This window comes from Cavia porcellus, unplaced genomic scaffold, assembly GCF_034190915.1.
Source record: "Cavia porcellus strain 051 isolate PalLab524CR breed Dunkin Hartley unplaced genomic scaffold, mCavPor4.1 scaffold_6, whole genome shotgun sequence".
Lineage (NCBI taxonomy): Eukaryota > Metazoa > Chordata > Mammalia > Rodentia > Caviidae > Cavia > Cavia porcellus.
Window position 1 is genome coordinate 84,172,456 of NW_026947489.1, and position 27,428 is coordinate 84,199,883.

Sequence of the window (27,428 nt, forward strand, 5' to 3'; positions counted from 1 at the left end):
AAGGGTGGCATTCAAGCACTAGTGAGAGGCTTTGGGGGCTCAAGGCCGTATGCTTAAGAGGCTGCATACGGCTAGAAGATGAAGCTCTCAGTACATAGGTGCACCTTGTCCTGAGTGGTGGCTCCAAACTCACAGACTTGCTTACCGACTGCAGGTGAAGGTCTCACTGTAGAATGTGCGAGGTTGTGCTTCACTTTGATATATTCAAGCCTCAGAAAGTCCTGACGGCTTTTATGGGGCCATCATTACTCGGGTGGACTTTGACGGTCAAGGCCAGAGGGGAGACTGAGTCACTGACACTGTCCATCTAGGTGGCTTTGAAAGCTGCGGTGCTGCTGTCAGGCTGGGCTGTAAAATACTTCCTGGTATCTCCTTTTCTCTCCGTCTTTAAAACTTTTTGAAGTAAACAGTTTCTTCAAATGTTGTGGTGCCTACGATCCTGCCATGTAAAGTCTACCTGCTGTTTCAAGTGAATATCCTCTTAGGAGGGATGCCCGCATTGGGCAGTGGTGAATAAAGGCTGAGTAAAAGGAGTCAGATTTTCCCTACACTGAGACCAGAGTCCCCATTCTAGCTGTTTGAGTAGACAGGGACTGGGAGATTTTACTTACCCAATTTTAAGTCAGCTTCCTAAGTAGGAAATCATAGACTCTTGGTGTCTTAGGTCAGAAGGAGCCGTAGCTGTGAGTCTCATGCTGCCACTTGGTAGCTGAAGATCCAGTTTCTTTCGTACCCTTCGGAGCTGAGCGGGGTCTGTATTTCAGACACTGGTCTGCCAAGCTCAGTCCACACAACTGCATACCTTTTGATGTTTTCATGCCTGGGTAGGTGGCTCAGAGATAAAATTTTAAGAATTAAAGAGACTGTTCATAAAAACTGCACAAACTGCCAGTTTTGCAGCAAGTCTAATAAATATATCCATTCTGAGGTAACCGAAATGTGATTGTGATTGCAGGTCTAGGGCAAGAGAGGGGCTCTGAGGCTGTGCTGAAGGATTTTACGTTACTTGTGTTGGTGGACAGAAGTAACAAACAAAACATGTAGCAGATTTGCTGTGATTTTGGTGACTTTTCCACAGTTGTTAGGTGATCATGTTTAATCTCTTCTGAAGGCTGTCCTCCTGTATATGGTAAGAATTATGATGCACTATGTCATTTTAATAGTTTTGGATCCTTTATGTAATCCAGATGATACTGAGTTTTTTCTGTTGTTGTTTTTTCTTTTCTGTTTTTAGTTATGGTGCTGGGGATTGTATCCATGGCCTGCAGCATGCTATGCAAATCTTGTACCACTGTACTTCTCTGGCTGTAGATCATAAATTTTTTATTACAAGAAACATAGTTTTATATTCAGAATGGTTTTAACCCATGTCCAAAGTAACAGTGATGGCAATCAATGATGTAAAATTCTCACAAATTTTTATTTTTAACCATATTTTCTTGTGTCCAAAATTTTGTTTCGTATTTTTAAAAAAAATCATCAACAGATACTTTGCTTCAGATTGTTTTTTTTTAATTTTATATAAGGAGAAAAAAAAGCAGAGAAAGGGTACAAGCTATACAGATTTACAGAAAAAAACAGTAGGAAATCACTAGTTAATGGATTACATATTGTCATCTCAGAAATAATTGTTCAAGTTACAAAATTAAAGCTTGTAAAATGGACATTCCAACAGTGAGACTGCAAACAGTTCTGTTCAATGATCCAACAAAATTCAGTGATATCATTATCTATCTTATACACTTAAATATACATGCAGTTATATCATTTAGAGCACTTTCTTTTCCTCTCTTTTGTACAATGACAATTACACATTTTGGGTTTTGTTGCTCCCACAGTTCTTATTACTTTTTTGGAAGGGAATAGAACCAAATGTGACATAACAGAACAGAGTCAATCAAATCAAAAGGGTGGACATAATAGATAATGTAAAAGCATAATACAAGGTGATCAACAATGGTTACCATAATGCCTCCCGCTATCTCTAATAGAATTGCCTATATCATCAGTTATAATAAAATTGAACAAAACAGTAAAGAACAAAACCAAAACATTGGAGACATTACAGGTCTTCAAAAGTATATAATAGTCAACCAGAATGGGCGTCATAATGAATCCCACTTTCTTCACAGCTGTTGCCTAAACTTTCGAACCTGGTACTATCAAGCAAAACAGAATAGGGGGACATCAGTCAAAACAAGATGGTGAGAGTAATACAGGGCTTTAAATCAAGATAATGGAAAGTCAAAGTGGGTTACTATAATATATCCTGCTATTTTTTATTTATTTTTCCCTTAATTAAAAGGATAAAAAAAAGTAAATCATGAAGTGGAGATTGAGATAAAAGAGGGCATAACAGCAAAACAGCGCAGATCAAAACAACCATTTAAGCAGAATAGTATTTCACCACAACATAATCCTGACATAAAAGTAGTTACCATATTGTCTCTTTCCTTGAAATCTTTGAGCATAACTTCGTATACTGTAGCATCAAATATATCAAAACAATGTAAAACCATTTAAGAGAATGACAGCATTACAGGGTATTTAGAATCAACTAACAGAAAATGAATAATGGTTTCTGTATAATCTCCTTGTCTATAAAAGTTTTTGCTTATACTATCATACATAATAAAATCCAATAAGATACAACCTGTTTAGACTAATGGAGACAGAAGAACAAAAGCTTGATGAGACTTCAAAACAAGATGATACTAAATCAGTATTACCTATTAAGACGTCATTTTCTCCAAAATAGCTGTTCCTATCATCCAATCTTCTCTGTCTCATTTCTGTTGAGCTCTTTTTCTGTCAGTTTGTCTTCTTCATTTTGTTCTCTGCTCCATTCGTTGTGGCCTCCCCACCACTATTTCTGGATTCTTCGTATTTTACTTTTTTAGAATATCCTGCAGTATTCTCTGTAGGGTTGAATTGGTGGTTGCATATTCCCCTAGTTCCTCTTTATCCTGGAAGCACCTTGTTTTTCCATCAATTTCCAGGGATAGTTGTGCAGGATATATCAGTCTTGGCTGGAGATTATTATCTTTCAAAGCTTGAATTATTTCCCCCCACGCTCTTCGTGATTTGATGGTTTGTGCAGAGGAATCTGCTGTAATTCTGATGGGTGTTCCCTTGTGAGTGATCTGTTTCTTGTCTCTGACAGCTTTTAATATTCTGTTCTTGTATTGAATTTCTGGTATTTTAATTATTATATGCCTGGGTGTTGCTCTGTTTGGGTTGTAGGCGGCTGGGGTCCTGAATGCTTCATACAACTGAGTATCTTTACCTTTTGCTAAATTAGGAAAATTCTCCTGGATTATTTCTGTGAGTAGCTTTTGTAGTTCATTTGTTTGTGTCCCTACTTCTTCTTTTATGTTCTTAATTCTTAAGTTATGGATCCTCTTATCATCTTCTAGTCTTTGTATTATTGCTGTTTGTTTCTTTGTTACTTTTAAGAAGTTTTTCATTTCATGCTCCCATATTACAAATCTGCTCTCCAGTTCAGATAGTCTGTCCTTAGTTTCTTTCAAGCTGTAATGCCAGTTTTTGATAGAGGTTTTAGTTTCCTGGTAATCTCTTTGAACCTGCTTCATGTATTCTATGCTTTCTCTATTTTCTCCATCAAACAATTCTCCCCTCTTTTTCTGTTGTTCCATTTCACCATCTGTTTTTTCTTGGGTGGTGCTTAGCATTTCTCTAACTATTCTACTTATTTCTAGCTTCAGGTCATTAATAACTTCATTCCTGAACTCATCTATGAGGCTCTGGAAATGGTGCTTTATGTCTATTGGTGCGGTGTCCGCTATTGCCTGTTTCTCAGGATTGGGGGCTGAAGGGCCTTTCTTGTTGCTCCCTCTTCCCATATTCTTTGTTCCTTATTTATGCAAGCATATATAGGTGGCCCAGCTTCCTTCCCTGTCAGCCACAGTCTGATTGAATTGCGCTGGCTAGGTGTTCCCGCCCACCGCAGCACACCAGGAAGTTGCAGACCATGCAGCCTATGCGGAGCCCGCCCCTCCAGGTCACCCTCAGGCACTGGGATCCTGATTGTGCTAGCCTACTGGGTCTCAGCCAGCAGCGTCACATAGGCTAGTCACTTCTCACCAATCCCGCTTGAGAGGGGGATACGTGGCTGAAGTCACTGCAGCGCCCTGTTCCCGCAAGTCTGCCCAGTCCCAGAATGTCCTCTGTTGGAGTCTCCTAAACTGTGGAAGAGTCTCAGTTTCTCTCACTCACCTCACCACAAGTCAATGCACAGCTCCCCGCCTGTCCTGCTTTCAACTCCGTTCATCGATTCCCGTTCTCAGAGCTTCCATGCGTCTCTCTCCCTGCCGAGCCAATGTAGACGCAGCCGCCGTGCGGTGGGAAACCCAAATCGCGGCTTCCAATGCTGCGGGCCCCAGCTTCCACACTGAGGCGTTTTCTGTTCCTGTGATAGCACCAAGATTGCATTCCAACTTGGTTTCTCTCAGCCCAGTTTGTTCTTGGGTCAGCAGGGCATATCTCCACTTGCTTATGATTCCTTACTCCGCACCATTCCTGAATTCTAAGCTGGGTCTTTCAGAGAGCCTCTGTAGCTGCTGCTATCTGTCCGCCATGTTCTCCCAGAAGTCTTCAGATTATTTTTATGATCACTTTATCAGTGTATAATTTACCAACCATTCAATTCACCAATGTAAAGTGTACATTTCAGTGTTTCTCAGCGACCTGACACTTGTGCACCCACCACCACCATCAATTTTAGGACATTTTCATCATATAAAAGAAACTCTGTGTCTTCAGCAGTCACTCTTTTCTCCCCATCCATCCCTGCCATCCCTATCCCTGGGCCATCCTTAATTTAATTCATCTATTCTGGCATCTCATGTAAGTAGAATCCTATAATTTATTGTCTTTGGTTACCAGCTGTGTTTTAGATTATTTTGAGGAAAGAAACCACACTAATGCATTAAGTAAAAGATTACAACTCTAGTTAGGGTATCTGTTGTATGGTGGTTATAAAGAAAAGCATTACATTCCACTTTTAATGATAAAAGAATTACAGTAGGATTTTGGCTTTTTAATTTAATCACTACTTTTCATTTGCTTTTGTTTCCAAGGAATATTTGGGAAGCTTAGCATTGCACAGGATGACCCTGAAGACTGAACTGTTTGCCGTTTCTTATCTTTTCTTAAAAGCTTGCTCAGGGAGATGTTTTGCTGGGTGCTGTTCTTAGAGTAACAGCTCAGAGTATACAGATAAGAAGTCTTTCCCCTGCAGCTGGCTGGCTGCACAGGGTTTGCATGGGGCAGGTGTTGCCCTGGGCGCTGTGCTTCTCTGCTGAAGCTCCAGCGAGGTTATCAACCCATGTGTTAGTGGAAGATTGGAGTACAGTCTATGGTGATCCTGCATGTGTGCTTGTGTGTGTATGCACACACGTGCACGCGTGCGTGAGTGTTGAATTCATCAGAGGTGAGTGCTTTTTGAGTTAATTACTTTATCAGGAATTAGACTGCTTCTAAAGCTGATACTAGATTATGTTTTAGATGAAGTGTTCTTAGTACAGCTTGCCCGTGTTCAAGCCTTTTCTAAGGAAAATGAATGAATGTAGCTTTCAATGTGTTAAACTTAGCTGGTTTACTTTGCAAATCTCTTGAAACTCCTGTTTGAAATGTATACTAAAACAGTGACTGGGAAAGCACTAGTCAGTGTTCTTGTGTTAAATCCTTACTGATACACTGCTTTTTTTCTCCCACGTATCTTCCCACCCCCATGCTGTAAAATTCCCTTCTGCTAATTGATCCTTCAAGGCTGCAGAGAAACCCTTCCCTCCCCTGCTTCCTCCAGCCTAATTGTGTTCTGTCCCTTATAGAAGCATTTTTTATATCCATATCAGATTCTGCCCTGTATGATTGTCATGTGTATTTGTTTCCCTTCTCAAAGAAATCAGGAATACCCTTGTATTTTCCTGCAGAGCCCATGCAGTCTGCACTAGGCAGGTTTATGCTGGGTTGCGCAGATGTGAATGTCTTGAGGGAATCTTCTCGCATAATTTGAAAAACAACCTTTGAGAGTGGAAGCATTGCCCAATTTGCCTACCACAAAAATGAAGCACGTCAGCCACAAACGCAGAACACTTCTTGATGTTTGTGTGCGTGTCATCCCTGTAGTGTGAGTGTCAGGGTGGTGGCAGGCCACACTCCGCACATCCCGCCTGTCCCCAGCAGAAACGCAGAACACTTCTTGATGTTTGTGTGCGCGTCATCCCTGTAGTGTGAGTGTCAGGGTGGTGGCAGGCCACACTCCGCACATCCCGCCTGTCCCCAGCAGAAAACCGCTTTGGCCCTGCCATGAGTGGGTACAAGAGCTTGCTGTGGAGTCACAAACAGTGCTCTCTTCTCTTCTCCACCTCTTCCTAAGACTTCAGTACTGGATTGGTGGGAGGAAACCTTTTGGAAACTTTAAGGAAGAGTTCAGATTTAAAGGACACTAGAGTCCATTATTCCATAGCCAGTGAAAATGGAAGCCTATCCTAGTGTTAGAGGCAGTAAGAAAGGGTCTTTTTTTCCTTCCAAAGCTATTGCTATAAAGCTATTGCTATAAATATTGGATATATCTAACTAGCAAACATTTAATTTTCAAAGTATTGATACCTAACAAAATATTCTATTACTATGCAAATACAATATAAGTGATGTAGTTTCCAGTTTTAAAAAATTGATGTTACTTTGTATGTACTTTAAAGAATATTTTCTCATTGTATTATTATTAAAACATAATTCACCTTATGATTATTAAAGCATGACTTTTTCTGCTTTGTTTCTGATATCCATGACCCTAGTCTTTTTTGGCACATTCTTCCCCTTGTTAGCATCGTGTAGGGCTCTGAAGTGATTAATTGGTATTTTCTGAACTGAATTAACAGTTTACTAATAATGACATGCAGTAAGGTTAGAAAAGATGTTCTTATACTCTAAAAATAACACTTGCTAGTGAGATATGGAATACTGGGATTCAAGGCTGCTAGACAGGGAGCCCACAGAGAGAATGAGTTTACTGTGTAACAGTGTAGGCGTCCACACATGGTGTTTTAAATGTGTCGATGTGGTTTTGTGTTGGGAGCCGTGGCACTGTCAAGTCATCAGACGCGGTGATTGCGAGGCCTGTGGGAAAGTACAAAGGCCTGGGCTAGATTACCCCTCTCATCGAGCCCGCCTGTGTGGCACCTGTTTCTTATCACCCCACTAAGTTCCCGCCTCACAGGGTAGTCTGCCTAGCTATTAATCCTATATATAGCCAGTGCCTCCACCCCCGAGAGAGAGAGAGACTGAAGCACAAAGGGAGCCGCGGGGAGCGGACCGGTAGAGGCTTCGGGGCAGACTGTATAAGGAGAGAATAAAGAAAGGCCTGACCACCGCCAGACCTTGTCGTGTGTCTTTCCTGCCGGCAGGGAGCGGACATCGACATTTGGAGGCCCGCCCGGGGATTGATCAACCCCGAGACGCGGCGGTGGACTGCATTCTCCTACACAGTGCTGCAGCTGCAGGACAGGTGAGTAGAGGATAAGCCTGGGCCCTGGGTGGCGCGCACCTACAGGGTTTGTAGACTCCTCTCAACCTCACGCGTAAGTGGCGGGTTTCTTGGGCCTCACGCGGTGAGTATGAAACATAACACCAGAACTTAAGGTAATAAAAGAGTGTAAAACATAAACATAGAAGTAAAAATAACAGAAGATATATTAAAAATGGGAAACATGCCAAGTAAAGATACACAGCCTTGGTGTTGGTCCTTCGGAGACTCCTAAAGTCCAAGGACCTCAAGGTGGGGCGTAAGACTTTAGAAAATTTCCTTGCAGAGATTGACAGCTTTGCTCCCTGGTTTCTGCCTACAGGGCATGTAAACCTGCCCTCCTGGGAAAAGTTGGGCAGAGACCTTTCCCTAGCAGAGCGGGAGGGTAGAGCTTCAGTCTCTGCTCGTCCATTGTGGGAAATGATACACACGTGCCTAAAGAGTGAGGGTAGTTACGGGGGGAGCTCTCAAGAACTTGTAGAAGTACGCGAGGTGTTTGAACAGGCACAGTGAGGAAGCTCCCGAGAAGGGTCCGTCAAGGAGGGCAGAGATACAAAAGAGGAAGCCGAGGCGCGGTTTGTGTCTTTCCGCAGGAATCGGGACGAGAACCAATGTGGGTCCCAGAGAGGTTGACGCGACAAGTCCCTCGACTGAAGATCAGGCCTGTTCCACCAGAGGCCAACCGCAGACCCAACAACAAGATGAGCCCTAAAAGAACTGCAGGACAATCCCTTTTTGGGGGCCTGGAACGGCTTGCTCCCCTATGTGCTACCCTTGTATACGCATGGCTCGCTCGCATGGCCTACGACCGCGTTTAAAAGTGACAGGCTTCCCACATTCTCCTCCCTAGACAACAACATGTAGCAGGGTGGGTGAGTCAATGACGGGTAAGAGCGTGCCTCCCCAGCACGACTCAACCTAAGCCAGGCCCTACCCCGTTCCGCTCGAAAGCCGCTGGATTGTTAGATAAATTTCTCTCCGAGGGGATTCGTGGAGAGAAATGAGTGCATGCCTATGTGCAACCAGGTTCCGTCCGGTTCATTCCTGGCCCTAGAAAAAAGGACGAGGGCCTCAGGGCCTTGGTGGACCCTGGGACGGCCGACCAGGGTCTACGCTAAGGGCCTACGGTGGGCCTCAGTTCGGGGCATAGGCCTCTGCACTCTATCCAGGACGGGCTGCGATGCGCGTAGCCATCATTTAAAATAAAATAGGGGGAGATGTTGGGAGCCGTGGCACTGTCAAGTCATCAGACGCGGTGATTGCGAGGCCTGTGGGAAAGTACAAAGGCCTGGGCTAGATTACCCCTCTCATCGAGCCCGCCTGTGTGGCACCTGTTTCTTATCACCCCACTAAGTTCCCGCCTCACAGGGTAGTCTGCCTAGCTATTAATCCTATATATAGCCAGTGCCTCCACCCCCGAGAGAGAGAGAGACTGAAGCACAAAGGGAGCCGCGGGGAGCGGACCGGTAGAGGCTTCGGGGCAGACTGAAGCACGGAAGGAGCCGCGGAGAGCGGACCGGTAGAGGCTTCGGGGCAGACTGTATAAGGAGAGAATAAAGAAAGGCCTGACCACCGCCAGACCTTGTCGTGTGTCTTTCCTGCCGGCCGGGAGCGGACATCGACAGTTTTGTATCTGTTATTTCACTTGAATTCTCTTAGCAGTCTGAAGGCGTGGCATCCCCATTTTAGAACTGGGGAGCCCGAGACTCAGAGCGGCTCTGCGAATATTCTCATCTCAGGCACCAGCAGAGGGGCTGATCTGCTCATCTGCTGCGCTCCCCCGTGTTTGTCAGACCTCAGCCCCGCTATGCATGCCAGGCCTCCAGCGGGCCCAGCTGTGGCTGCTCTTCTTCATCTGGGGCTGCTCGGGTGATTCTTCTCATCTGCTAACAAGTTAGGTTTGAAGGATTCCGATGTCCTGCTTGGTTGTGCTACCCAGCACTCACACTACTGCATTTATATCCCATCCGGCCTGTATCCTTCATAACACTTCTGCATCTTACACTACCTTGTTTATTTGTGGGTATATGTATTGTCTGCTTTTCCTCCACAGGGTCTAATGTTTGGACTTGAGTTCTTGATCACTCTAGTTTTCAGACCTAAAGCAATGTCTGGGGCATTTTGGCACTCAGTCCACATTTGTTAAGGGAGAAGCTGTGACAGAAGAGGGAGAGAGTGAAGATTGAGACTCTAGACGCAAGTACTAGCTTCCTTTCACTGGGTGGTTTAGTAGAGCACATAGAAAAGCCTGATAAAGCTGGACTTGACGGCTCACACCTGCAATCTCTGCACTCTGGGAGGCGAGGCAGGAGGATCACAAATCAACCCCAGCCTGGGGCAACTTAGCAAGATCCTATCTCAAAATAAAGAATAACAGAAAAGGACTGGAGATGTGCTCAGTGTAAAAGCCCTAGGCTCCTTCCTGTACTGCTAGAAGGAAGGGAGGGGGGGGGAGATAATTTTGATAAGCAAATCGAACTCCTGTTGGAATAAAAGGATGCCAACATGTTCTACCTCTTAGTGCTAACTGCAAAACTCTCAAATTAAAGGCTGATTAAGTTGAGTACAAAATCATGGGAGTTGGGGTTGCCCAGTTAATGCAGTGAGTTCACTTTGATGTAACTGCAGATGGTTGTGAGAAATCCGTAAGACCAGAAAAGAGAATGCATTGCATATTCACAGTGCCTGTCCAGGTATCGGTAGGGTTTATGACTGTCTCTCTGAGCTGGCGTTCCAGTGTACAGTCACGGAGATGTCGGGCAGCCATAGCCAGGATGCAGGAAGTCCTGCCATATTGTCTGGAGGCTTCTCTTGAGCATAGAGTTCACTGTATGTGTGAGTGTACATGTATGTGTACATATATGTTTATAGGTGTGTGATTATATGAGAATTGGAACCTTTTAGATACAAACCTTACCAATTTATGGTGTTCAGAGGAAATCTGTTCAGTGCAGAGTAGGATGTGCCCCTGTATCTCACAAATTGGTCATTTTTGATACCACTCTTTCATTAATTACAGTACTGTAGGGAAGAGCTGCTCATTCTCTCTGTAACCCCATCTTTGTTAAGACCATTGTGAACAAATCCACAATGATTCTGGTTGATAGTGAGGCAGGGAATTTAAAAGCATGTGCATAGTGAAGATGATTTAAAATTAGCCATTTAAGATCCATATAAGATTTAAAAAACCTTGGATTTTATTTGCCGGAGAATTCATGTTTATCTTTTTATTCTAGTCCTAAAGAGTATTCTTACATATAATAAAGAATTTCCATTTGATGTTCAGCCTGTCCCATTAAGGTAAAAATTTTAAAAACCATCCATATTTTACTCCTTGCTTTGCTATTTTATGCCTGCATTTAGACACTTGTTTTTGTATGCCAGTGTTGGTATCATTGGTGTGATTGGTATCATTGATAGTGATGATATCATTGATATCAACATGGGTATCAGTATATTGGCTTTTTAAAAAAATAATCACCATCATGCCTTGAGAAATGATAATCTGTGACGCTTCACTAGTATATTAAACTGGTTGCTCACTAATTTTTGTATCTTTTTTCATGTAGAAGAATTTTAGCACCCGGTGAAGAAGAGAATTTAGAATTTGAAGAAGAGGGTGGTGCTGGAGCAGAATCTCAAGATTCCTTTCCTGCTAGAGTCCCTGATAGGTAGCTCATGGGAAGAATACACTATTTAATCCAGGAGCAGGGTGCTTGGAACTTACCTTGGATTCTTGCTGGGGAATAACCCTTCCAGAGCCCATGCCGGTCCTGTGTAGCTTTCTGTGGGTTACACTTTGCAGTAGCTGTAGTGTGAAAGTACCTTTCTGTCTTTGTCAAGGGAGCCTAAGCAATCCGCTTACTCAGAGATGCCTGAGGAGGAGTTGTAAATTGTAGTGACTGTTAAGAGCTGTTACAGAAGGAGCTCACAAGAACACAGTCAGCAAAGGAAAGGCACAGGGCTGGAGTCCAGAGGAAACCGGAGTCCCTGGGGCGGACCAAACCTGTATCTATGACACCTCATTTTAATTCACTTTACAATGAGGCAGAATTTCTGCAAGAAATATGGCTCCATCACTAACCATTTCTGACGAGTTTACTGAAAATAGTTTCCTTTTCCTTTTTTGTAACTTGCACCCTTGCTTTGGAGATTGTCTGTCTTTTGTTCTCTTCAAATTTAGCGTGACAGCCTTTTCTTTGGCATGCACGCTTTCAGGAGCGTCTCTCTCCCAGAAGAGAGAGGCCTGTCTGCGGTATGCGGCAGTTACTTCCTTGCCAGGAGTTGGTCTGTGTGTGTGTGTTTTTGTGTGATAAGGATCCATTCTCTCCATGTCCCCTATCTCCCCGCCCCAGCCTCTAGCTCGTCTTGCTGTTCTTCTAACTCTGGGGTGCTGAGCAGAACCCCACAGTCTCCCTGCCAAGGGCTTCTGCCCTGTGAAGGTTGTTGAGCCCTTACCTCCTTGTCTGAGCCCTGTGCTCTGTCTTCCCACACTCCTGTCCCTGAGGCTTCTGACTCCAGGCCCGTGGGAGCACCAGGCCTTTAGGGCATCTTTAGTGGGGACAGGGAAGCAGGTGCAGCCCAGCAGCATCCAGGCCACGTGGGCCCTAGGCACCACTGCCGTAGTGAGGAGGTGACAGGCATCTGCTTGGTACTTGCCCTTCCCCTCTCTGGTGCAGCAGTGCACTTATCCCAGAAGAGAGAGACCAGCGCTTACACTCTTTTGTTGCTGCTGAACATATTTGTACATCACTTAAGTTTTTTAAAAAATAGTTACTGGTTGTCAGGTCTGTAATCCCAGCTGCTCAGGCAGCTAAAGCAGCAGGATCACTTGAGCCCAGGGATTTGAGACTGGCCTAGGAAAGACAGTGAAACCTGATGATAAAATTTAAAAAAACAGAACAAGTCACTCCATTATCCAGAAATAACTGCGCAATACAAGTATATTACTTTAATCTGTAGTTGGAGGCAAATCAGGAAACAGCGGGGCTGAAGTTAACTGGTGAGAACTTTTATCAGTCCTAGAAATAAACACAGACCGACAGGAGAAAAAGGAGTTCAGCCATAGAGCAAACGTGACTGCACTGTGCTGCGATGCTGACTTCTGGCATTGTCTCTCAGCTGAGACGGACACTACGGGACGCGCTCGGCTCCATGCTCTCTGTTGGCCGTTGGCAGAGCCGTGTAACCCAGTTGGAAATGTGTGCTGTAGTACACAGGAGCACTTCATGGTGATGCAGTGCATGCTGAGCTGCTTTTGCACAGCTGCTGAACTGGGCCATGCCTGGAAGGGCGGAAACAGGCCATTGGGCTAACTTAGGTGCCCTGAGACACCTTTGTAATGAACAGTATATGAACACCGAGCAGTCTTGAAGGGAGACTGTATATTGATTAACTGGGATTCTTGATCCTGGACATTACAACCTACACAATGAGTTAGTTTCCTTCTTGTGGTTTTAAATGTTATGGTAACTGTAACCAGAACTTTGGTGGTGTACATGACTTTTTTTTTTTTTGTCTTTTTGAGACAGGGTCTCTCTATGCAGTTCAGGATGGCTTTGAGCTCACTTTGTAGCCTAGACTGGTCTCGAACTCACAACGACCCTCCTGCCTCAGCCTCCTGAGTGCTGGGATTACAGGCGTGAGCCACCACGCCTGGCCATGACATTTTATTTATTGATGAAAGGTTCTGTTGGAGGTTCTCATGTCCATTTTTGGTTCTGGACTTAAGTATAACAAGGAAATTCTGAAAATGTTAATTTAAAGCTCTTTGCAAGTCATGCACGTGATCAGTATTAGAAATTAGGGCCAGAGCTACATTTTCACAAATCATGTGCACTGCAGGTTTTTGTTGCACCAGAAGTGGGGGACTGTCTTGTAGGGGCATCAGCTCTTACCCATGCAGACCACGCTGTGTCTGCCTCCTGCTCTGCACTCATCGGGCCAGGCAGGGTGTGCTCCCTACTCCAGAAGTCTCCTGCCCTGACCCATGCAGTTTCCTGCACACCAGCAGCAAGTGGGAGTCTGTTCTCCAGGAGCCCTGCAGGCCTCTGTGGTTTCTTGACACTCCTCAGTGTGTGCCTGCAAGTGTCCCGACATAGAAACCTGTTTCTCTCTAGATCTGAACAGCATAGATTTGACGCCTGTGCTGGACACACCTGTGGCTTCAAGAAAGAAGGACACATATGTCCATTTCAACGTGGACATTGAGCTCCAGAAGCATGTGGAGAAGCTGACCAAAGGTATCTGTGGAATGCAGGGGTTTGGCCGGCTAGTACACCCTGGTGTATGAGCACAGTGTGGTGTGGTGCGGCACAGGTCGTGCCTGGCACATCTGTGTCCCGTGGGTGTCGAGAGACACTGACTTGAGAAAGTTGAATCTGTGAGTACTTTGGAAAAATGTGGGAACTAGGAATCACATGATCCAGTTGTACAGTTGCCCTGGAAATGCTCTTTGATATGAGATTTCATTGCCTTCTGCAGCGAGTGGGAAGTCTCTTCACGTTGACAGCAGGGCAGAAGGCACTTCTGCAGGTCCCCACGGCCTCACTGGCCTGTCCTGGGGCTGCTGGCCCTGGCAGGTCATTGTTGGGAAGCTGGGTGAAGACAGCACACATTTCTGAAGTACCCAGATTACGTTTCCGTGTTCAGTGTTCACTAGAGTGCAGTGCTGCTGCCGGCCAGCCTCGTGTTTACTTGGAAAGATTAGAACGGGATAAACAGTTCGAATCCCAGCCTCAAAAATACTGAATTTGGAGATTTTTGTTTGAGGAGAAAGAGATGCTTCAGTGTAAGAAACTCTCTAACGTCTGTTGCTTGCAGTACATAGTGCTTTGGGCTCTGCTAAGCTGTGACACCTTCACATTCCTCTTCCTGTATTTGACGTCTATACTCCTCAGTGACTGTGCTTATGCAAGTAACTGACTCGGGTCAGCCTGGCTCAGAGACCTGTGCTATGCTCGTACAGCGAGGTGGTGCAGTCAGAAGCAGTGCTTGGACCCAGCAGTTTGGGGGCTGCCATACTAGGTTAGAGTCACAACACCACACCACACCACACTGGACACAGGTCACTTTGTCAAATCCTGCCTGTCCCTCTGTTCCCTGTGGTGGTGAGAACGCTTGGATCCAGGAGGACGAGCTGGCCATGGTTCACCAGCTTGTGTGTTTCCCCCCTCAGGTGCAGCCATCTTTTTTGAATTCAAGCACTACAAGCCCAAAAAGAGGTTCACCAGCACCAAGTGCTTCGCCCTCATGGAGATGGACGAGATCAAACCCAGGCCGATTGTGATTGAACTGTAAGTGGCGTGTGGACGGCTGAGCGCTGCTCTCAGGTGTCCTCCCAGCCCCGCTTCCCTGTTGGATGACCTTGCAGATCAGTCACCAGGTATTCTAAACAAGGCTGTCTTTTGTGGTTACAGCAACAAGAAATCCACTGACTTTAAAAGAAAAAAATTACAGTTATTGACCAAGAAACCACTTTATCTTCACCTGCATCAAACTTTGCACAAGGACCTATCCTCACCTGAGTACCCTGGAACTCCTGTGAATCTTACCAGCCAGTAGCACACGCCACAGCGCTGTAGGATCTTCCCTCTCTTGGGCAGGCAGTGGGCTGTGCCCACCCAGCAGACCAGTGAGTATCTGGCATGGCTGCAATTTGGAACCGAGTCTGGCATGTTGCAGAGCAAGTCCCCTTTGGGCCTAGGCTTACTGTAGGTGCCGGACCATGCTCTTCTCTGTTAATTGTGTGATCCATAGTCTGTTTTATAATTTGCCTCGGATTCTACCTGGCTTCCCAGAACAGTGCAGCTGTGGGAGGCGTGCTCATCTTCAGACCCCACACAGCAACAAGAAAGTGCTTGAGTTTACACACCTGTTCCCTGGGGCCAGGCTGTGTGGAGAGCCCCCCCCTCAAGTGGAACGGGCTGCTGGACTTCCGGCTCTGATGTCCTGTGTGGAATAGTGTACCTTGCTTGCCCAGATCAGTGTCTCCAAGTGGTGGCTGTGATTTCTTTTCCCAGAGAACCAGATTATTTTTCTGAAAGTAACATATTTTAATCGTGTTGATCACCTGTTTTACATCACATTGTTATTTTTTCTGATGATTTTAGAGTTAACATTGGAAGCATCCCAGAATAAACACACCTTTTTAGATGGGTTTACAGTGTCTTAAGTCGTATCATCTGAAAATAACTGTGTCCAGTACAAATGAGATACTGCAGGAATAAACGCTGTTTATCTGACAAGTGATTGTGAAACTTCAAACCTGCATACCTTTTCTTAGTGATGAGTATGGAAAATCAGCAGACGTTTTAATTTTTTTTTAATATCAATAGCTAGGATTGCCATTGATTTCCTGTTTAGATATACTGGCATTTATCCATACGAAAATGCGTAGGTCAGCAGTGTTTTACAGTTTTGACAGTTTACATTACTTTTAAGAGGCATGAATGAAATTTTCATAGCACACATGAGGTAAATACTAGACACACAACATTGAAATTTTGATATACACTATTTTAAACCCATGGTGTGTAAGGGTGCAGTGCTGGTTCCTGCCTGTTTTATGGTGGTGTCAGGGCCCTGGTCACACTGTTCAGTGTGTTTGCCTCCGACTGAGGTGACCGTGGCCCATGTGCCTCAGAGCTCTGCTATATTCTGGTGTCCGTGAGGCCCCTCTGCTCACTGGGTGGGTGCTGACCAAATGGAGGGCCTGACAGAATGCTTAGCCTGCTTCAGCCTTGCCTTTCATCCTGCCTGGATAAAAGACAACCATAACAGTGATTCAGTCCACAGTACCCCCAGGGCATGAACAACTGGCCTTAATAAGTTGAATTTTTCCACTCAGTTCTTAAACTCTCAGGTGTCCGATCCCCAGGCTGTGGGCTCCTCAGGGTGGGGCGAGAGCCATACCTGTTGTCTCCACACGCCCTCTAAGCAGCGTGGTGCAGTCTCTGCCCTGTGGGGTCTTTGAGCAGAGCACATTTTTGAGCCAAACAATTCAGAAGACTCATTTTCCTCTCTAAAAATTGCCTCTTAAACTGGAGTGAACTTTCAACTGAAATGTGCAATAACGATCCCTATATTTTAGTTAATATAGCATAGATAAGTATAAAATGATTCACAATGTCATGTAAGAAATGTATTTCCATGCCCGCCAGCTGAATAGAGTAGTGGTATTTATAAACTTTACCCCTCCTGCCCCATCCTGGTTGAAAAGACTGTTACTTAAAGATATTTATTCAAAGATCACCCCTTATCCCCTCCCACCCCGCTGATGTCCTTTGTAGTAATAGCTAATAAAAACTTGTTTGTTAATACTCCCAGCCTCCACTGGCTCATTGCTTGCTGTGAGAGCTGTTGGAACTCTGGCTCCCTGGACTGGAGGTGCCACGGCTTGCAGGCTGCGTCACTCCGGGGGGAAGCCCGTGACCCCTCACCCCACCGGTGACTGCTGGGCGCAAGAGTGAGAGTTTACAATAGAAACAACAATCTTTGACCTCAGGCTCTATTATTTTCCTTTTACCGTGATTTGCATTAAGGAGTATAACAAAAGTAAAGTTGTGTCATGATTGTAAAAGTAAATTTCTGTATAAAATGCATGTCTTCTCTTTCTCATATCCTACAACTGACTTCCAAGGAACAGGAACCAAAAAATGGGAAGAATATAATAACATAATCTGAGAAAAAGTGATTGAGGAGCGTGAGGCTTCTACCCTGCTTGTGGTCAGCTGCGCAGCTGTGGGCTGAGCTCCATTCTGCCCTGGCTGGTCCTGCTCCGAGGTTGGTGTCAGCATCAACCCCTGACGTCTCCGAAGCTGCAAGTGGGCCTGCCACACCATTCAGGGACCTGTCACTACACTGTCTGCACAATTCTGAGGCTTCGTTCTGCAAACAGTAAGCACAGTAATTTTTAAAAGAGCTTTCTGAATCAATTTTACTGCTTTGTTTTCTGACCTAAGAGCAAGCCTAGAAAATAACTTACAACTAATCAGATAGTGAGCTGATTCCAACTTAGGCCATAAGATGCTCAAAGCCTTGCTTCTGAGCTATAAAACAATATACTAAAGAGAAAAATAAAAAACAAAAAAACCCCCACTAACATACTGCTTTTACTTTTTGCTTTAGAGACTTATTTTCATGTCAAAAGGGAAGGGTGAGAATCCATCTGATCTCTAATGATAGGAGGCACTTTTTTTTTTTTTTTTTTTTTTTTTGGTACGGGGGACCAAACTCTCAACCTCTTGCTTGCCAAGCAGGCTTATTCACCCAGCTAAATCCCCGGCCCAGCAGGCGCTTTTTGTAAACAAAAGAAATTTATGTTTGTTTGCAACTCACAGTGAACCCTCCACCTGCACAGGGTGCTATTTTCTGTCTGGTTCCCCAGTGGCACTTGATGGGGATGCCGGGTGTGGGGAACCAAGGTCTCCAATGTTTCTCCTGCTGTTGGTTTTTCTGAGAATTTAAAAAGAGATCTAAGCTGGATGTGGTGGCACATACCTGTAAACCCAGCTCAGGAAGCTGAGGCAGAAGTGAGTTCAAGGCCAGCCTATGCTACCACACTGAGTCTACACCAGCATAAACTATATAATGACACACTATCTCAAAACAAAATATTTCTGATCCAAAACGCTAGTGGAGCACAGTAGTGTAAACCGCACATTTAATGTTACACTTAGGCTCCAGGGGAAGCTGGGATTATACAAGGCTCCTTGAGCTTTGGTTTACTGCAACACTCTCCTTTCCCTTCGTTTTGGGATGACCTTGGGGAGCCCAGAGCCCACCTCGCAGCTGTCTCTGTGTGATACAGACCTCTGCCTCATGTATACACACACACATACATTCACACTGCCTGAGATAGTACTTGGAAAGGTGAGGCCCCTGAAGTCAGGAAGACTCAGCTCAAAGGTGATTAAGGAATCCTTCAGGAAAAGAACGCCATCCACCAGCCTCCATCTCAATTCGTGTCTAGAGATCACGGACGCCAGCAGCACTGTTGGCAGTCTTCAACCCAAGCACAGTGGCACCGAATCACCAATGTGCCCTCTGAATGTGATCTGTCAACCTCTTCAGGACACACAAGTCCACTTCCACTTCTACATAGCCTGTAAATAGAGTGCAACCAGGAAGCAGGCGTGGAAAAATTTTTTTCAAAACATATCAATTGGGGAAAATCTACATTTTTTTTTTTTTGGAATTACCCTCCTGTGCAAAGCCCTATGGGTACTTCATCCTGCCTCCCACTGGCAGCCAGCTCTGGAGGTCCCAGGAGGCACAGCAGTCAGGGCCAGCCTGTTCTCATAGCCACCTTCACCCACTGCTCTCCCGTGTGGCCAAGGATGCCAGGGTAGGCAAGGCCCAGCAGGCCAAGCAACCCACCTCAGCAGCGTCTCCTCAGGACCTGAGAAGTCAGTTCCTGGCTGCTCCTGGGATTCCCTGCTACCTTGCCTCCCTGAGGGTGCACCCTGGGCTGGCTGCTGCCACTGGAGCATGAGTTCTGGTGCCCGGTGGTGTGTGCTCACCTTCTGACACCTCGCTGTCTGCACCCCAGCTCTGCTGAGCACGTGCTGCCCCCGCCCCACCCTGCATGTTCAGCTGTGGAGGACCCAGCCCTGCACTCTGCCTTGCAGCCCGCAATGAAGGAGCATGACACAGCCATTGGGCTACATTTTAATAGTGGGTTTCCAGGTTTATGTTTTTAGGTCTCAGCAACATCAAACCAAAGGAAGTGAGGACCAGGAGCTTAATACTAAAAACCTACTAAAACGAACTTCCTTTTAAAAAGAATTCCAAATCCAATAAAAACCTTGGCCCTGTGAGTAGTGGGGCCATTAAGGGCTCTGCCTCAAGCCTGGGCAGGTTCCTGGCTGCTTAGTGGTGAGGCTGAGGCCTCTCTCAGCCCTGAGAGCTGGGGCTCCCCTGTGGCAGGCAGCAGTGGGTAGTCCTGGGCCCAGCAGGCGGTGGTGGCATTCAGGAGCAGGAATGAAATACTCTCAGGGGCTGAGCGGGCCTGGAGGCCTAAATGGCACAGGTCCTGGCAAGAACTGGCCGGGGTGCAGCGGCAGGTTGCGGCATCTGGGTTGGATGCCGGGCACGTACTCTCTTAAGCCCAGTGGTGGGCCCCTGCAAGGGACTGGAAAGCAAGAGGGACACGCAGACAACGTCCTGAGGAGCAGCCCAGGTCTGCTCAAAGTGTTTCCCTTCACCTGAGCCAGGAAGCCGAGTGATGCACTGGACTTCACAGATAAGGAAAACTGAGGCTCAGTATGGCTCAACCACAGCCTGACCCTCCCTTCTCCCAATGCCACAGGCCCGGATGGCCCGGGTGACCACCCCCATTGGAACTGGCACTTCGGCTCTGTGGGAAGGGCCCTTCTGGTCCAAGCAACTCTGGAGGCTGCACTGGGCTCAGGTGCTGGGCCTCATGCTGCAAGTCTGGAGGGCTGCAGCTGACAATCAGGACAGGAGAGGAGAGGACAGGGTAGGTGGTGGTGCCAGCCCAAGTGTCCTACCGTAACGAATGGTGGCGCTGGCCTACGAGGCATCGGCCGAGGCCTGAAGGGCCTGAGGGTGGTGGTGGCTGCGGCGGCCCATAGCCCACGGGGGGGCGGCATGGGGCCTCTCAGGAACGGGGGCCCTGGATAGTCTGGGGGCCTCTTCATGGCCATGCTCACCTGCGAAAAGAAGCAGGCCCAGTTCTGAGCTCGGCAGTGACACTGGGTGCCCATCCCAAGAGAAGTCAAGGGATCCCCGGACCCTGCCGGCCCCCACCTGAGCAGCACGCCATGCAGCGAGCATGGCCACCATGCTGTACCCCCTCATGTGCGGAGAGATGAGCTCCGGAGGTGCCAGCAGGGCTCTGCGCCAGCTCGTTGCACTCCTGCCAGCACGAGCGTGGCCCTGGGCACGACAGGTGGGACACAAGGGCTCCCAGGGTCTGGGGGTCCCTGCGGAGAACAGGGAGCTGCCTTGGCCAGTGATACTGCACAGGGAGGGGTTGGCGGAGGCGCCTGTGCCTGGGCTGACCGGAAGGCAGGCCAGTGAGCTCTGACCATCGCAGGTGGCCCCATGCGGTGCGAAGGCTGCAGAGGCAGCAGCGTCAGGACCCAGGAGGCACAGCAGCCTGGGCCGCCTGGGCCGCCTGGGCTCGGGTTCATGGGTCCCTGGAACCAGCTTCCCACTCCTGGCAGAGCCGATGCCCACCTCATTCAGATCATTGCAAGGGGTCTGCCTAGCACAGACCCTGAAGACCCTCACAGCTGCTCCCAAAAAACAAGAACACGCAAGTGTGGTGACGCACACCAGTCATCCCGGCACTCGGGAGGCTGAGGCAGGAGGACTGCTAGGGAACTGGAGGTCAGCTCTGGATACTGTGAGGTCAAGGCCAGCTTGAGCTGCATAAGGAAACCCTGACTCAAAATAAGTACCAAACAAAAGACACAAGGCAAGGGCTGCCCAGGGTGTGAGGCATGCTTTGCCCCAGGACTCAGCATGCGGCCCCGAGCCTTAGCGAAGGCCGGATTTAGATGGTGACCAAGTCAGCGGGGTCGCCATGCCCAGGCCAGATGGAGAACAGAGGGGAAACTGAGGGCGCATGAAGCAGCATGGGCGCAGGCACGGGCCCCAGGCTCACTTTGCCGTCATCCATGTCCTTTGCCGGGGAGGAGCTGCGGGAGCTGCTGTTGGCACGGGGCCAGGGCCGGGATCTGGGGGCAGAGAAGGCACTCAGAGGACTCTCCCAGGACGAGGACGAGGACGATAAGTGGCCACGGGCGCGCCCTCAGCAGTGCCCTCGGGGACAGGGCAGAGCCCCGAGGACTGGCCCTGGAGGGAGCAGAGGCTTGGCTGCCCTGACAGGCAGCTGCAAGGCCCGTGGGAGGCGGGAGGCCAGGGAGCCCTCCCACGGAGCCAGCGGGGCCCGGCTCACGGAGCAGGCATCAAGTAGGGGTGGGGGGGTCGAAGGAGGCCTCTGAGCCTGCGGGGCTCCACCTGGTCAGCACTTCGCAGACTGGGGGAGCCGAGAAGGCTGTGCTGCGGCAGCCCCAGCCAGAGGGAGGCTGCTTTAGGTCTCAGGCTGTGGAGGAGGAAAACAGGGACCAGGAAGACTGAGCCCGCACTCGGCAGCCACCCACTTTGGTAGCAGCACAGGGAACCAGCAACACTCGGACCTGCCTAGCTCGGGAGCGGCCCCTGGTGGCCCGGAGGTGAGTGGTGAAGAAAGCGCGCCCACTCATTGAACATTGTGCAGAGAGGGAGAGGGCCACACCGCGGGCCTCTGCCATGCCGCAGCCAGAGGCGGTTGGGAGTGACGGGGTGGGCGACGGCTCCCAGGACTCTGCTCCCACACTGCAATCCAGGTGGGCCCGCACACGGCCCAGGGCTAAGTGAAAACCCGAGCCGGGAGTGCCTGGGCTCTGTACCAGAGCTCAGGGAACCATGCCCGGGGCAAGGCAGCATGGTGTCCCTGAGTCCGGGCCGTGAGGGCCCGGAGAGGCTCACCGAAGTCGGCTCTCTGAATGTCGCAGCATGCAAAGATCAGGCTTGCAGAGGGCGGTCGTCTGGGGGACTCTGTGCTTGGGTGCTGGAGCACTCACTGCTGCTCATAGGGGATGGGCCAAAGAAGCCATTCTGGCTCAGAGGACCTGTGGCAACAATGCACGTGCTGGTTACCACTTCTCTGCAGTGGCTAAGTTCCCCCAAGTCGCACTCAGAAGGACAGAGTGCCCACCTCTGTAGCCCCCCTCTGTAGGGCGCATTCTGCACTCCAGGCCAGTCCTGCATGGGCTTGATGATCTCAGGCTCCTCGTGAAGCATGGCCAGCTTTTGGTTCATCTCTACTAGCCTGTGCACAGACAGAGTGGGGCGGTGGGTGACCCTGAGCGGGCTGAAACGTGAGTGCCACACGTCGCGCCAAGCGCTGCTAACCTCTGCTGCAGGTTGGCGGCCTGCCGCTTCTCCTCTGCCATCAGGCGCTCTGCATTGCGGGCTTTGAGCTGTGGAGACACAGGGGCCAGCTCAGCACAGCGGCTGAGTGAAGCTGGAGATTTTGAGGCAAGGAGGAGGCTCTTACCCAGTTCTCGTGGGCTTTTTTCTCATAAGTGCCAAGCTGCAAGAGAACAGGGCAAGACTCAGGTTGAGGGATGAGTCACCGGGGCTGCAGCCCTCCATGACGTCTGTGTGGGGGATTAACGGATGCTGTCACCACAGCTCACTCTATTCCTTACCTGGTTTTTAAATGAGCACTCTGTTTTCTGTAAGTTTTCCTCCATTTCCTGGATTCTCTGCCTAAAAATAATACTTAGCAGTTAGAATCAAATAAATTCTGAAACAATCTAACCATGTCTGACCTTTAAAGGCTTCATCATACAGAAACATTTCATAACGTGATGAGTGCAGCGTGAACCTTAGTTTCCTGATTTTTTATTTAATGCCTAGAGATTATGAGTTGATAACTTATAAATTTCCTTAACTGTCCTTGCAATAACATTTGCAAAATAATCTGGCTAAGGGTACCTTCCCCATCAAGGATTCCCCCTCAGGGGCTGGGGATTTAGCTCCGCAGCATAAGCACCTGCCTTGCAAGCAGGCGGTCGTGAGTGTGATCCCCGGTACTGATAAAAAAAAAAAAAAAAAGGTTTCCCCCTCAAATTATAGCCACAAGAAGTGACCCAAAATGCTGCCCTTGGTCTGTCGGGGTCCTGAGATTCTGGTGGGTGTGGACATGTGACAGAAGCAGGCCGCTTTCCTAAAAATGGGCACAGGACACATCTGCAAAGGAGCTTCGCTGTTAACAAACTTCTGTCTGTTAATGTAGAACCCCTCCCCATGTGAGTTAAATACATTCCATTCTTGGACTGTTCATGTGCTTCTGTGCCCATCTCTTCTATGTAACAAAGCAACTCAGCCCAGGTCCTCTGTCTCGGACACCACACTCTGTGGCCAGCACCACCTCCTCATCTGCAGGCGACAGCTGCTGGTCTCGCTGCTGCTGTTCAAATTCCTCCGGACTCAACTTCCTAGGAGAATGGCAGCTGCCAGGGGCAAGCTCGACCCACAGGCCACTTCCCCACCCAGCAGCAGGCACAGGGTCTCAGGAGGGAAGTCAAGCTCCAGGCTCTGGGCCATTTGCTTGTGTTCTTATATTCTCTTACCTCTACTTGTAATTGTCTAATCAGCAAACAGAACAAGCTAAGAGCACAGCATGCGCCAAGCTCTACCTGCCTGTGTGGGAGCTGAGTGTACCCCGAGGGAAGCCAGGATTGTCCAGCAGAGCTGCTGGGAAAGCAAAAGGTGGAGTCTACCTCCCCCCCATGCTGTCTGGGAAAAGCTGTTGCTCTAGACGTATGCCATGATAAGCACACAAGCAAGGCCAAATGGGTGGACGGGAGCCTGTGGCCCCAGCCACAAAGCAAAATGTGGACCCCAGAGGCCAGTGCTGCCCTCCTTCAACCCACACATTGAGGACAATGCCAAAGATGCTGAACTGAGCCCTCCAAAAATCCCTAGGCTTTAAGAAACAAGCAGTGGAGCTGAGGCTAGAGAAGCAGGGACACTGGGCCGAACTGATAGCTGGATGATGGTGATGGTGGACAGGCAGGAGCAGCCTGAGGTCGCCATCACAGGAGGCCAGCAGCACCCTGGGCCCCAAGTTTCCTCTATGATCACCGCACATCGAAGCTGCTAGGAAATCAGAAGTGACAGGAATGGCCAGCACGAGACACTGGGCAAAATCTCTCGGACTCACTTCTGCAGCTTCATCTCCTTCTCTTGGTACAGCTCGTTCAGGATCTCCACCTTCTGCTGCAGCATCCTACACTCCTCCTCCAGCCCGGCCTTGGCTGCCTGCAGCGTGCCGCAATCCTCATTCAGCTTCTTGATCTGGTCTGGGAGGTGAGACGCGTCACCAAGAGCACTGCCAAAGACACAGAACCAGGCTCCCAGCATCCCTGCCTCATCCATGCCAGTGCTCAGCCTGACCACCATGTGTTCAGGGACCTACCTTTCAGGTCAAAGTTGGCAGACAGGGAGGCTTTCAGCTTCACTTGCAGGAGTTTGAGATCCTCCTGAACCACGGATATTTTGGCTTGTGTCTGAAAATTGTGAGGGAGAGGCACAGGCTTGAAAGTGAGGCACAGTCAGGACTCGTGGGCCCCTGGGGGTGCGCTGTGAGAGGACTCACCTGGGAGACATCCATCAGCTGGTGCATGTTAGTCTTCATCTTACTCTCCTCACCTACAAAGAGAACAAGTGTGGCTGTTTCTTCCTGTGCCGTTTCTAACACTGTTGTCTTGACTTCCACAAAACTAAACTAATGCTCATCAAACACTGTAAAGAAAAACAATTCACCAACAGAACTGACACACTGACTTTCATGACCACTGCACCCTTAGATTTTGTGAGCTCTTGCCAAGAGAGCATGCCACCTGGGCTGTGGGTGAGCAAGCCTAGCTCTGCCACATGATGGTCTAGGGGGAGATAGCTGGCATGAGTCTAGACTCGCACCCTGAGCACACCCTGCAGCTGGGGCGGTGCCCTGACCACTTTTCTCATCTCAGACCTTGCTGCTCTCCAGCCTCTGCCCTCACAGCCTGGGCTGTGGCTCCCCCATCCCCATACTCTAGGTGACCCTGGCCAAGGGCCTGAGAACCGCAGAACAGCAGAGGCCGTGAGTGTGGACACAAGTGTCATCTCCAGGAAGCTGAGAAAGTTTCTTCTCTGGCACAGAGGCCAACACAAAGGCAAAAGGCTCCAGTATACACATCCGGTTCTCAAGGGGTGGAAAAGCAGCTTTCCCCACTTGCCTGCTGGTACTGCACCCCAGTGACCCAGACATAAGTATGAATTATTCAGATGTTGGGAGCCATTGAAGCCAGAAACCGACCACACGTGCAGGGCCAGGGCATGGCTGGCCCAAGAACAAAGAGCCCCTGGGGCTGCCATGTGAAAAAGCTGCCTCAGCCCAGAGAACACCAAGCCCCAAGTCAATCTGAACAGTGGGCTGCTAGGACAACAGGGTATCACATGACATTAAGTTGCTAAAAGGTATAAATAAATGCCCCTGCAGTGAGGGGCCGGTTCCTTTCTTCCCATCAGGAGGGTTAAGGTCTCCACATGACCCCAGATTTGTCTGTCTATTTTCTCATCCTCTTGGGTCCTTCACACACAAGAATTGTAAGCAACAAAGAAGGAAACTGGGGCCTCCTGGAAGAACCTAAAGAGTTGCATGAGTCAGTCAGGGCAAGAAGAAACTCAGCTGAGAAGCAGTATCCATGTATGGAATTAAAGACAAAAGTGCTTAGGAGACTGAGGTAGAAAATTTGCTGTGGGTTTGAGGCCAGTGTGGGCTACACAGTGAGTTCAAGGCCAGCCACTACATAGAAACCTTGTCTAAAATAACAATAAAGAGAAGAAGACAAAAAAAAGAAGGGCCCTTGAAGGGCTGGGGATTTAGCTCAGTGGCAGAAGCACCTGCCTGGTGAGTGCATGGTCATGAGTTAGATCCCTGGTTTTAAAAAAAAAAAAAAAAGGGCCCTTGGGCTAGGGCCGGTCTTACCTCCCACTTCTCCATTGGCCAATTCACCTGGCTCACATCTGCCTGGACCTGGACCCTCAGATTCTGATCCACTCTTCAAATGATTCAGCTCCATGATGCAGTTGGGCAGAGCCTAGCAGAGAATCGAGCGGCAGTTAAGAGCCTCTCCATCCTCACAGTGGGTTTATTTCCTGAGTGTTCACGAACAGGCTGGATCAGCACGGTAACTTACACCTATGCTATCATCCTTATCAGGTAGAGTGGCTTCCAGATCCCGCTGAGACTTCTCCAAGGTCCTGATTTGCTCGCTGAGTTCGGCATGCAACTTCTTCCAGTCTTCAACTTCCTTCACATGCAAGGGTCCCTGTGGACTGAGGACTCCACAGAGACACAGGACCATGCAAGTGGGATGGGGAAGCAGGAGTCGTGTCCCTCCTTGTCCCATCGCAGAGGCTAAGACTTGGTTCAGGACCCCAGAGCCTGGCTTCTACCCTGAGCTGTCAAGGAAGCTGACCCCACCCATCAAGTCTTTCTGAAAAATGCCTGCTGACTCAAATGTCTGACTTCCAGATGGCACATGTGGGCATGTATTGCTGGAGTTTAACGAATTCCCACTGGCATGAACCACTGCAGGGCATGCAGGACTGTCCATACCACCTAATGGGACTATCCTGTGTGTCCCCCTTGCAGGACATGTGTGTCCCATTCAAATGGGCGCTGCCGGCAGCTAGCCATGGGAATTCTGGCCTCATTGTGGGTGTGTTGAACCCAGATCCCTGATCTAACCTTCCAATGGCCAATGTGAGGCATTAACTATCAGAGGAGGCTTAGCAAAGCCATCCACTGTTTTAGGTAAAATTGGGGTTCAATGTGGTCTAGGGAAAAAAATCAGCTTAAAGAGCTGAGGGAGATCCTGGAGCAAAGATGGCGGATAGATAACAACTGGCTACTGAAGCTCCTTGAGATAGTCAACTTAGAATTGAACAAAATACAGAGTGGGGAGCCCCAAAGAGAGGGAGATGAATTCTCTCCTCCCAAGAAGAAATTAACGTGACTTGCAAACCATCTGAGGCCCCGCTATGACTGGCTGATACTGTGACTTGTCGGGGTCGCGCTGCACCCTGCGAGGGTCCCACCACGACTTACCGGGATCCTGCCGCGCACTGCTGGGTCCTTCCGTGCCTTGCCTGGTCCCTGCCACGGCTTGCCAGGTTGCTGCCATGCCTTGCCAGGTCGCCACCACACCTTGCCGGGGTTCCACTACCACTGGCTTGGGTCCCGCCGCGACTTGCCAAGCCATTGGAGTTCCCGTTGTTTCGACTCACTGGAGGCACAGTTATATTGATA

General features: G+C 48.5%; 3 protein-coding genes across 6 annotated transcripts; 1 reads left to right on the plus strand and 2 right to left on the minus strand.

Annotated features, from left to right (window-relative positions):
• The first annotated feature begins 6,086 nt into the window (after positions 1-6,086).
• On the plus strand, positions 6,087-16,810 carry LOC100733310 (axin interactor, dorsalization-associated protein-like). The gene is made up of 5 exons (XM_063249762.1): positions 6,087-6,151; positions 7,512-7,531; positions 13,669-13,791; positions 14,727-14,844; positions 14,968-16,810. The coding sequence occupies exons 1-5, from the start codon at positions 6,087-6,089 to the stop codon at positions 15,110-15,112; spliced, it is 471 nt and encodes a 156-aa protein (XP_063105832.1). The 3' UTR covers positions 15,113-16,810.
• A 2,397-nt stretch (positions 16,811-19,207) lies between these two features.
• On the minus strand, positions 19,208-21,725 carry LOC134476525 (transport and Golgi organization protein 1 homolog). Of its 4 annotated transcripts, none has more exons than XR_010048260.1 (4): positions 21,539-21,725; positions 20,321-21,255; positions 20,062-20,223; positions 19,208-19,682 (listed from the first exon to the last, which is right to left on the minus strand). XR_010048260.1 is itself a non-coding variant. In XM_063251282.1 (4 exons), exons 1-3 carry the CDS (start codon positions 21,191-21,193, stop codon positions 20,084-20,086), a joined length of 327 nt encoding a protein of 108 aa, XP_063107352.1. In that variant the 5' UTR covers positions 21,194-21,725; the 3' UTR covers positions 19,208-19,682; positions 20,062-20,083. The 4 variants fall into 4 exon arrangements, 2 of the variants coding, with proteins under 2 accessions (XP_063107352.1, XP_063107354.1); XM_063251282.1 differs by having other exon boundaries at positions 20,321-20,496; positions 21,183-21,725; XR_010048259.1 differs by having other exon boundaries at positions 21,183-21,725.
• Positions 21,726-22,048: 323 nt separating this feature from the next.
• Positions 22,049-26,481, minus strand: LOC101788953 (transport and Golgi organization protein 1 homolog). The gene is made up of 12 exons (XM_063249763.1): positions 26,314-26,481; positions 26,103-26,214; positions 24,729-24,781; positions 24,549-24,639; positions 24,294-24,432; positions 23,482-23,565; positions 23,003-23,023; positions 22,774-22,834; positions 22,620-22,655; positions 22,475-22,542; positions 22,278-22,391; positions 22,049-22,191 (listed from the first exon to the last, which is right to left on the minus strand). The coding sequence occupies exons 1-12, from the start codon at positions 26,479-26,481 to the stop codon at positions 22,140-22,142; spliced, it is 999 nt and encodes a 332-aa protein (XP_063105833.1). The 3' UTR covers positions 22,049-22,139.
• Between the last annotated feature and the right edge of the window lie 947 nt (positions 26,482-27,428).

Bases quoted from the DNA above. Each gene is read 5' to 3' on its own strand.
- LOC100733310 (XM_063249762.1), top strand. From the start codon at position 6,087: ATGAAGCACGTCAGCCACAAACGCAGAACACTTCTTGATGTTTGTGTG. The intron at 6,152-7,511 runs GTGAGTGTCAGG...TTCTCCTACACA, and splicing joins GTGCGTGTCATCCCTGTAGT to GTGCTGCAGCTGCAGGACAG. The intron at 13,792-14,726 runs GTATCTGTGGAA...TTCCCCCCTCAG, and splicing joins TGTGGAGAAGCTGACCAAAG to GTGCAGCCATCTTTTTTGAA.
- LOC134476525 (XM_063251282.1), bottom strand. The intron at 20,224-20,320 runs GTGGGGGCCGGC...TTCTTTTCGCAG, and splicing joins CTGCATGGCGTGCTGCTCAG to GTGAGCATGGCCATGAAGAG.
- LOC101788953 (XM_063249763.1), bottom strand. From the start codon at position 26,481: ATGGTCCTGTGTCTCTGTGGAGTCCTCAGTCCACAGGGACCCTTGCAT. The intron at 24,782-26,102 runs GTAAGACCGGCC...TTCTCTTTGTAG, and splicing joins GGCCAATGGAGAAGTGGGAG to GTGAGGAGAGTAAGATGAAG. The intron at 22,835-23,002 runs GTTATCAACTCA...TATTATTTTTAG, and splicing joins ACAGTTAAGGAAATTTATAA to GCAGAGAATCCAGGAAATGG.